At 38.7% G+C, this 10000-nt stretch overlaps 1 protein-coding gene across 4 annotated transcripts in view; it reads left to right on the top strand.

Annotated features, from left to right (window-relative positions):
* clcn2b (chloride channel, voltage-sensitive 2b) overlaps window positions 1–10000 on the top strand; it is an 85066-nt gene that overhangs the window by 33031 nt on the left and 42035 nt on the right. For 3 of the 4 annotated variants that reach the window (XM_081371561.1, XM_081371560.1, XM_081371559.1), the window contains 6 exons: window positions 3881–4012; window positions 5354–5482; window positions 5567–5700; window positions 5852–5929; window positions 8651–8729; window positions 9417–9542. In XM_081371561.1, coding sequence (XP_081227687.1) covers window positions 3881–4012; window positions 5354–5482; window positions 5567–5700; window positions 5852–5929; window positions 8651–8729; window positions 9417–9542 — 678 coding nt within the window. Of the gene's footprint in view, window positions 1–551; window positions 658–3880; window positions 4013–5353; window positions 5483–5566; window positions 5701–5851; window positions 5930–8650; window positions 8730–9416; window positions 9543–10000 lie in introns of those variants that run through there. The other variant, XM_081371562.1, reaches the window with a different exon arrangement.

The following is a 10000-nucleotide window of genomic DNA, read 5'->3' as shown; positions in this document are numbered from 1 at the left end:
GTGAGTGCGAGTGAGTGAGTGTGAGTGAGTGTGTGAGTGTGTGAGTGAGTGAGTGAGTGTGTGAGTGAGTGTGTGAGTGAGTGTGTGAGTGAGTGTGTGAGTGAGTGTGTGAGTGAGTGTGCGAGTGAGTGAGTGTGCGAGGTGCGAGTGAGTGAGTGAGTGAGTGAGTGAGTGAGTGAGTGAGTGAGTGAGTGAGTGAGTGAGTGAGTGAGTGAGTGAGTGAGTGAGTGAGTGAGTGAGTGAGTGAGTGAGTGAGTGTTCATGTGAGTGAGTGAGTGAGTGAGTGTTCATGTGAGTGAGTGTTCATGTGAGTGAGTGAGTGTTCATGTGAGTGAGTGAGTGTTCATGTGAGTGAGTGAGTGTGCGATTGTGTGTTCATGTGAGTGAGTGAGTGAGTGTGCGATTGTGTGTTCATGTGAGTGAGTGAGTGAGTGAGTGAGTGTGTGTTCATGTGAGTGAGTGAGTGAGTGTGTGTTCATCTCATGCTTTCATGTCTCATTTTTGTCTGAAGTTGGTGTCTGCATTTCAAAGCGAATCGAGACGTCTGGAGACGTGATTATAAGAGCATTATGTGTGTTTGAGACGCGTCCACATCGTCACTCCCACACGCCGCCGTCTCAAACATGTTCACATTCACTGCTTCTCGTCCATCATTTGGTGAGTCATCATTGGCTCTTATCGAGGTTGCCGTGGATACTAACAGCATCCGTGTGTTTAACTGTAAATGCGGAGGGTGACAGAGATGCTTTCCCAGACCTGTTGTTTATGAGAAGAATAAAGAAATAATGTTGCCATGATGACTGTTATTGAGTTTAATGGACCGCGTTCCTGCAGTTGCACTCAAGAACGTACACACCAACTTGATTTTATTATTTCACTGCGAAATGTAACTATATTATCGCCCAGCTCTATATAAAGTGCAGAGTTAAAGTACAGCTGTATATGCAACTTTATCTGCATACATAAAGTATGGATAAAATTATTTATATATATATATATACTATATAGCAAATATCAACGGCTTGATTGTATATATCACAAAATTTAAAGTCCCCGTGAACCGGAAGTTGCAAGCGACTTTTCTCCAGTGTTATGACGTATTTCCCAGTGAAACGGAATATTGAACAGAGGGCAGGGTTTTACTCTAGCGCTCCTCCTCTCCATCTCTGCTCATAACAGACTAACGGTTTGAGGGGAGTGGTTAAGCGTTGCCCAAACCAATTCCTCAAACCTACGTTATCAGAGAAGGTCCTCCAATGCAGAGGGGAGGGGCATTTTCAGATTTTGATTAAAGATTACCATGGTAAAAAAAATTTTTTTTTATATTTTCTTGCACGGATTAATTGTTCACCACAAGACTAGTAATATGCGCTAACAAAGTAAATAGGGTCAATTTTGATTTCATGGGGACTTTAACTATACTATTGCACAGCTCTTTATTTAAAGTCCCCCTGTAGTCAATCATTTTATCACTTAAAACTCATCTTTGATCACCAAAATTACATATTTAAACGTTTTTTCCTGGAAAAAAATGTCTTCATGCCTTAAAATATCTTGAATGTAACTCGACACCCTCATTAAGTATTTGTGGTTCTATGAATATGCAAATGAGCCCCGCCTCCACTCACTCACTCAGCTCAGAGATCCACTGGTTGACGATCACACGTTGATCTGATTGGTTACAAGGTAGTTTGTGACGTCAGAAACACCAGCGATTTCAAAGCGTGTTTTTGAGACTGTCTTTGGTTCACTGCAGTTTTAATGAGAAAATACTCAGCAATGCTGTCGACTTATGAATTTACACATGGTTTGTCTTAAAGCGTATTAAAAACACCACATAGACACATAAACAACATTAAAAACTAGATTTTCACTACAGAGGGACTTTAAAGTTTTCCTGCAGACATTCAGTACACTCACATAAAGCGATATATTCATTGGTGCAAGTTAATTTAATGAAATTCATAATGAGAATTGTGGTTTTCACAGCCCTTTAGTTTGGTGAAATTACTCAAACCAGTCATCTAACAATGCATTAACATTGTGTGCTTGTTTGAGTTGTGAGTCATTGTGATGATTAGATGTTTTACAGCTGAAAAGAGCATTGTGGGTAGTTTAGTGTAAACACTGATGGAAAGATAACACTTAAGCCCCTGTTTGTGTTTTGTTCGATCGGATCACAAGTGGACGAGGCTAAATACAGGTGTAACGGGTCTAAAAGGTTTTGAGCTTGTCCACTGTTCCACAGGAAGTCGAAAACACATTCGACCGGATGTTTGGTAGTGTAAACGCTCATGTGACCGAATGTGTTCAAACAGCCACTGAACAGCGTCTTCTCTCCGTCTACTGATCTAACGCGTGAGCATTATGGGAAGAGCTCGAGTCAGACGGGGTTTAAACTGTCGACTGGAGACACAAGTTTGGTTTGAAGAGGAAAAACGTACCAATCACAATGTTCTCTCATCATTCCTGATGTCTAACACACACTCTCAGCGTTCGGCTGATCTCGTCATTCTTGATGTCTAACACACACTCACAGCGTTCGGCTGATCTCGTCATTCCTGATGTCTAACACACACTCACAGCGTTCGGCTGATCTCGTCATTCCTGATGTCTAACACACACTCACAGCGTTCGGCTGATCTCGTCATTCTTGATGTCTAACACACACTCACAGCGTTCGGCTGATCTCGTCATTCCTGATGTCTAACACACACTCACAGCGTTCGGCTGATCTCGTGTCTGTCAGAGCAGAAACTAAAGCTGATGTTCTCAGTGTGTTTCTCTGTCGTGTTCATATGTAAATTCAAGAGCTTACTTCGTCCATTAGATCGAAAGATCTGAAAAATAGCCCCTCCCCTGGAAGAAATCAGGACAGAAGTGTGTGAAAGTGGACAAAAGAGACGGATTAAAACACCAGGTGTGAACGGGAATGTGTCTCTCTCGTCTACTTGTGATCCGATCGACCAAAACGTATCTTAATATTGATGTAAAGAGGGCCTGAGTTACCATAATGAAAGGCCATCTAGGGAAAGTTGTTTCTCTTAGTAGAAAAATATTAAATATTGTATAAATAATAATACAAATAAAAAAGAAAAAAAAATACTAGTGGCAGAAAAGTGTAATCAAAGCATTTGAATGTTTGACTTTAGCTTGATTCTTTTTTTTTTTGAGGTGTTCATATGTTTCCATCTAAAGTTTGGAATTTAACTTATGCGCAAAATTGGAATATGGCATAAAACATTTGCGAATCAAGCAGAGTTTCCATCCCAGGTGTTCAAGAGAACAAAATCATCACTTCCTGGGAAATTGGCGCAAAATATCAGGAATAAAAATGGAAGCTGCTGCAAACGGTGAACGAAACTCGTTCGGATGCTGGTGTTCGGGAACGCAGTCGTGTGAGACGCTTCTGGAGGGAATTAAACCAAATCATTCTGATCACACTCTTTGACTCCAGCGTTTCAGAAACACCAAACCAACATTTGAGATGCTGCGATGCTATTGGTCCGCTGGTTACTCCAGTTATCCAATCACATCCTCTGTTGAGGCAAAGTCACATGAGTTTCTTGCTGCGCATAGAAGGATTTATTCGGTAAATGTTTTTCCATCGTAGTTTATGCGCAAGTCTTGTTATCAGATAATAAAGTATCCGCCTCAATTGAGTGCATGTTTTCGAATTTATGCACATCTTGGCTTTTCCATCCATTGTTTTTTTTCTATGCAATATCCCAAAATTCGCATAATCGTAGGTGGATGGAATCATAGCTGTTAACACCTTGCTTTGCTTTGGGAATTGTGGGTAGTGCAGTTAGTTCTTGTTTCTGGAGTTTTCCAGGTGTGCACTGATGCATTGTGGGTAATGTAGTGTTTCCCTGTGGAGTCTGTGCAGTGCACTGTCAGCGGTTCTTCATGTTGCGGGTCGGCGAGGACTGGATCTTCCTCATCTTGCTGGGACTCGTCATGGCGCTGGTCAGCTTTGTTATGGATTTCTGCATCGCCCTCTTATTACAAGGTGAGTGTGTGTGTGTGTGTGTGAAGATGTCTGGAATTGCCACATAATATTTGGCTGTGTCTGTTTTTTTCAGTTGCTATGTAATTGTTTTAGTGAACACTGATAGAGCCACTAATAGAGGACAGTCTGAACAACAGCAGTCTCTAACTCAATCCCTCTAGCAACACCAACTAACCAAAGTTGCACTCATGTTTATGTTAATAACTTTTGAACCGTGAGGGCTAGAAACAAAATAATTTCTTGACTTGAAGATACCCGCACAGTTTCGGCACAGTGCCACCTATTGGTCAGGAAATATGAAAAATGGCTATTTTTTGGCCAAAATGTTCAGAAGACTCTTTACATTTGATGTGGCATGCCGAGTCGAACTATACCCAATTTTCGGCCATTTTGGGCGTCTTTTTGCGTATTTTTGTCATGAAATGCTATATTATATAAATGCATTGGCGTATACCGTCATGAAACTCGGTATGTGTCTTCGACACAATGATCTGAAGGTACTCGAAAAGTTTGAGGCTGTGTGGTCAAAAATTAGAATACAATTTGAATTGCTTTTGATTAGTTTAGCCTGTTGTCTTGATAGATCCCTTGGATCATGCCGAGAACATTAATACCAAATATGCCATATATGGCCAAACTTCCTGTCTGCCATTTTGATTGAATTGCAATCCAACTTTTTCAAACTCCTCTTAGACTGTTGGTCCGATTTTCACCAGATTTGACTCTGACTATGCTGGCAAAAAGTTATGGATTTCATGTCAAAAGACAAAACTGTTTTCATTTACCGCATAAACGAATTTGATGGCATGATGCCAAACTGCATCTGAGGCCGTATCTCCGCAAGACCTTGGGAAATTGACACCAAACTTGGTGTGTGTAATTGTCACCCAACACTGACCACACCAAATCAGTTTGGTGTTAGCACCACCTATTGGTCAAAAGTAATGCGCAATTATGTTACATTGAAAGTTTGTGTTTATGGGTTTTCAACCATTCTGCTTAAAATCATCTCCAAATGCCTTTTACTTTCACAGTTGGTCTGATGCTCACTGCTGATGTTTGCTCATCATTTTGTCACTTAATTGCTTTCTTGTTTTAAGCACAAACTCACTTCATTTTAATTACTTTTTTCAGAAAACAAAAATTTATATCTTGCGTCATTTTCCTTCTCAAGTGAATGAACCTTGATTTAAGAATGTTTTTAATGGAAAACAACAAGACAAAGTGACTGAACAAGAAGTGTAGACTTTTGCAGTGTAGATACTTTGTCATTTATCTAATTGAAAGTTTACTGTACACACACACCCTGTAAGTTTTACTTGTGTGTTCTGCGTTCTACAGCTCAGAAGTGGATGTACGGTGGTCTGGACAGTAACGTCATCCTGCAGTATTTGGCTTGGGTCACGTATCCTGTGGTTCTCATCAGTTTCTCTGCAGGCTTCACACACATAGTAGCACCTCAGGCCGCCGGTGAGACACACTTACATTCACACACTCATAAGAGGTTTCTGTTCTTCTTCTTCTTCATAATTCAGCGTTTTGTCTCTCAATCAGGGTCTGGTATTCCTGAGATGAAGACGATTCTCAGAGGAGTGGTGCTGAAGGAGTATCTCACGTTGAAAACGTTCGTGGCTAAAGTGGTTGGACTGACCTGTGCCCTGGGCAGTGGTTTGCCTCTGGGAAAGGAGGTGAACATACACAAATTCAGATACAGAGAATGTGTTTTTAGCTCGAGATCTAATGTACCTGCCCTCAGAGTGGGTGTAGCGTCTTTAAAGTGTTCCTGCTTTGTTTTACATTCATCACAAGCCTTATGTGTGTGTGTTTTCTATCCTGTAGGGTCCGTTTGTGCACATTGCCAGTTTGTGTGCTGCTCTTCTCTGCAAATTCATGTCTTTCTTTGGTGGAATTTATGAGGTAATTACAACAAAGTTTCATCGCCTCCAATTTTAAGCAAACTCCTCTAATAGTACTGAATGCAGTACACATAAATGGGTGAAGGTCTTGGGTCATATTTTGTAGCAAAGTAAAGTAATGGTCCCACTTTTTTATTAGTCTTTAAAAAAAAAAAACGGTTAGGTACTTATTGAGCTGATGTTGTATCGCAGAACACTTGTGCTGCTATTGAGGTGGATTATGGGTAAGCAGGGCCTAAAACTAACTTTTTGCCACATCTGCCAGTGGTCGATGACTTAAGAAAATTTACCAGCCAGCCATAAATTATTTTTTTTCCAGCCATGAAACTCTTTTTGCAAAAACAGGCAGTTATGACACCAAAATTGTAGATACCAGTGACAATTTCAAATTTAAATACCACAGATAAAACTACTAGCCTAAATAATATAAATTTCAAATATTATTAAAGACAAGTAACAGTAGTTTTCAGGTAGACGTATTGAATAAAGTAATCAAATGTAAACTAACACTGGATAGTCTTCACTGTATAAATTAAACATAGATTAATCCTTATTCAGTCAAGAGCAGTGAGTGGTTTTCTTTGTCCTTTGTTGCTTTATTAACATTAAAAACAAAGACATTATTAGTATAGTATAATATATAGTATAATTAGTATAATATTAGAATATTAGGCAGCTGTCACTTTACGACCTAATGCACGGATCCAATATACTGTTACACGTGTTTTATTTCTTAACCGTTTATGTTCACTTAAGCCATAACGACTATGTTTACAAGGATGCTCGCCGAGACGGGCATGTTAGGCATGTTTTTTTTGTGAATTTGTCTGTTCAAGTGGAAGAAGAAATGAAAGCGAGCTCAATTCAGTATTTGCACACTGTTTGAGACGCAGCTTTCTGAACGAACGCTTCGGATGTTTGTGCACACAAAACTTTCCACACAGCGTGCGAGTAATGAAAGTAGTTCCCTTTTGCATCTTCTTGTGCTTGAATATTTAAATTAGCTAGGCGTAAACTCTTGTGATGATCTTGTTGACACTGGCCTGTCAACTGTCCCGAACGTCGTTCACTTTTATTTCTGGTGATTGACATGTTTCATATACAGTACTTGCCAACTTTTTTACTCCCATTTGGCGCTTGCCGAGTGCTTAATTTTAGGCCCTGTGGGCAAGGTTAGGGACATGTGTGGTGGTATGAGGAGGTTTAGGGTGGGTTAAGGCGTAAGGAAAGGGACAACAGTGTAATTATAGATGTAATTACAGAGATTAATTAAGTTACATGCAGGAATTTTAAAATAAGTACAATGCAAAAACGTGTATTTACACAATAAGTATGGATGTACCCACCAGGTTTATGCCTTAAATTCTAAAATACATTTATAATTTAACAATTGGCTCCTGTTTAATTGGCTCCTGTGTGAATGGTGTTCTAATTAGAAATGTTTCTCTTAACTAAGATCAATACAACCATTAGAACAATTTATTTTTGCCATGCAACGCCTCAAAATGTTTCAGATAATTATTAGAAAAAATTGCATTCAAAATTTGAATGCTGTCATTTATTGTGAATAAATATGTAGAATAAATAAAAACATTGCAGTATAGGGTTTTTAACTGTAGATAAATCCAGCATTACAATAAAGAAAATCAAATGAAAAAAAAACAAAAATTCAGCATAAAAACTTAATTGCAACTATTTAGGTGCAAGACACTTTGACTAACAATGACTACATTCACGTGCACCCTCAAAATGCAATTATAATAATATGTGTGCAATATTGCAATTAAACTTCACCTCATGTAAACACAATAGATAGATCAAATTTATTCAATTAACCTCAATAAGTGGCGTATGCCGATTGAAATGGCCATAAACAGGCTTGTAAACACTTTAATGGCATCTGTTCCACTCTGACTACATCTATTTTGCATTTGACGTAAGTGGATTAAAACAGTGGTCAGTAACACACCGACTGAGTTATTTGTGCTATACATAGGGGAATGTGAATAATACCGGTAAAAATAACCACAAATCTTGGCAAATAATCAGTTTCTAATTGGAAGATTTTGAACGGATGTTGAACAGATGCACCAAAGTCAAAATTATGTGTTGTTTGATTTATTTTTTTACCAGAAATATTTAATTTATGTGCAGTATTGTACATTGGGAAAAATGACAGTCCTTCTTACCTTGTCTAACCTTTAATATTTATTCCTGTGAAGTGTGTGTGTGTGTGTGTGTGTGTGTGTGTGTGTGTGTGTGTGTGTGTGTGTGTGTGTGTGTGTGTGTGTGTGAGAGAGAGAGAGAGAGAGTATGTGAGAGTGTGTGTGTGTGTGTGTGTGTTATATAGAATTCAGTCTAAAATGTATGTATTTCTGCATTTCTCTTGATGAAGTTTTCCTTTTGTGAGGATAAAACTTACAGCGATATCATCTCTGAATAGATTTACCAAATACAGGTGTGTGTCTATGTGTGTGTATCTGTTTGTAGACAGTGTGATAGATTGTGTGTGTTCTATAAATTGTGAGTTTTTTTTTAATTAGATTGTTTTACTGTGTTTGATTGTGTTGGTGTATTTAACGGTGCTGGATTGTGGATTGTTTTTGGGTTGTAGTGTGTGTGTGTGTTGTACAAAAGAGGTCAAATAGTCTGTTGTCATATATGAAATGTTCTGTGTGTGTGTGTGTGTGTGTGTGTGTGTGTGTGTGTGTGTGTTGAACAGAACGAGTCCCGAAACATCGAGATGCTTGCGGCTGCCTGTGCTGTCGGGGTCGGATGCTGCTTCGCTGCTCCTATTGGAGGTGAAAACTGTGGGGATTTGGGATCAAATATCTGAACATGTCCCCAAAGAGAACTAAACCTTGTGTTAATGTACCCAGCTTGTTTATGCAAAATTTAAGAAATTATTAATTGCCTTATTTTCAATATTTCTCTAAACTAAGTTCAATACTGTCAAAACAATAAACAGCCATCAAAACAATTTAAAGGGGTCATGACAGATTATTTTTATTATTTCAAGATTACTTATGTTAATTGAGTTGTTTGCACAAAAAATAAAGTTAAAAATATGAGGTGAAAACAAACTTCATTTTGACCATCTGTCTGTCAGATCTGTTAAGGCACGGCTCCTTTGGCTCAATTTTTAAGACAAATGTTGTAGGAAATTAAAGTATTCTGGGAAATGTTCGTAATGTACTGTACATACTGGAAATTTCTTTTGAGTTGCATTTTAACTCCACTTAATTACACTCAAATTAAATAATTGATTCAATTATGAATGGCAGAAAACCCTGGTGCCCACAAAGTAAAAACATTCAAATAACGACCAAATAATGTTCCCAAAATTGCATATTAACTGTACATATTAAGTTGGGGACACAATGTTATTTTTGAGTATTTACTGGTAAATTTTTTTTGTAGAAAATGTCTAAATTTAATCAAGACAATAACTCTATATATATGTGTGTGTGTGTGTGTGTGTGTTTCAGGTGTATTATTCAGCATTGAGGTCACCTCCACGTTTTTCGCCGTACGAAACTACTGGCGTGGATTCTTTGCTGCCACATTTAGTGCCTTTATCTTCAGAGTTCTGGCAGTGTGGAACAGAGATGAAGGTGTGTGTTTGTGTGTGTTTTAAAGTGCCCCTGCTATGCTATTTAAAAGATTGCTAGTTTTGTTTTGATTTCTCCTACAATAAGTTCACATGCATCCAAGGTCAAAAACACTTTAAGTTTCTCATAATATCCATTTCAGCATCAGCTCTTTTCTCTCAGTGTCTGAAACGCTTCGTTTGAAGATTCAGTCTCTCTAAGCCCCGCCTCTCTGAGAGCTGCTCTGCTCTGATTGGTCAGAAAGCAAACGCTCATTATCATATCTGAAACTCAGCTCTTGACACACAGTGATACGAACAGTGACGATGGCGTGGGTTTTACCGTATCAATCTCATCAAAGTGGATTTGCTTTGTCAGCAGAAAACAGCGTCTTCTCCACATGAACAACACGAACCAAACTCTTCCAGTCTCAGATACACTACAGTGTTTGAGGGCGGAGCTAAGAGACGCTGTTCAGCCAA

This window comes from Scardinius erythrophthalmus (genome assembly GCF_964197995.2).
Source record: "Scardinius erythrophthalmus genome assembly, chromosome: 7".
Taxonomy (NCBI): domain Eukaryota; kingdom Metazoa; phylum Chordata; class Actinopteri; order Cypriniformes; family Leuciscidae; genus Scardinius; species Scardinius erythrophthalmus.
Note: the sequence above shows the minus strand (reverse complement) of the source record. Positions and strands in the feature narration are given on the sequence as shown.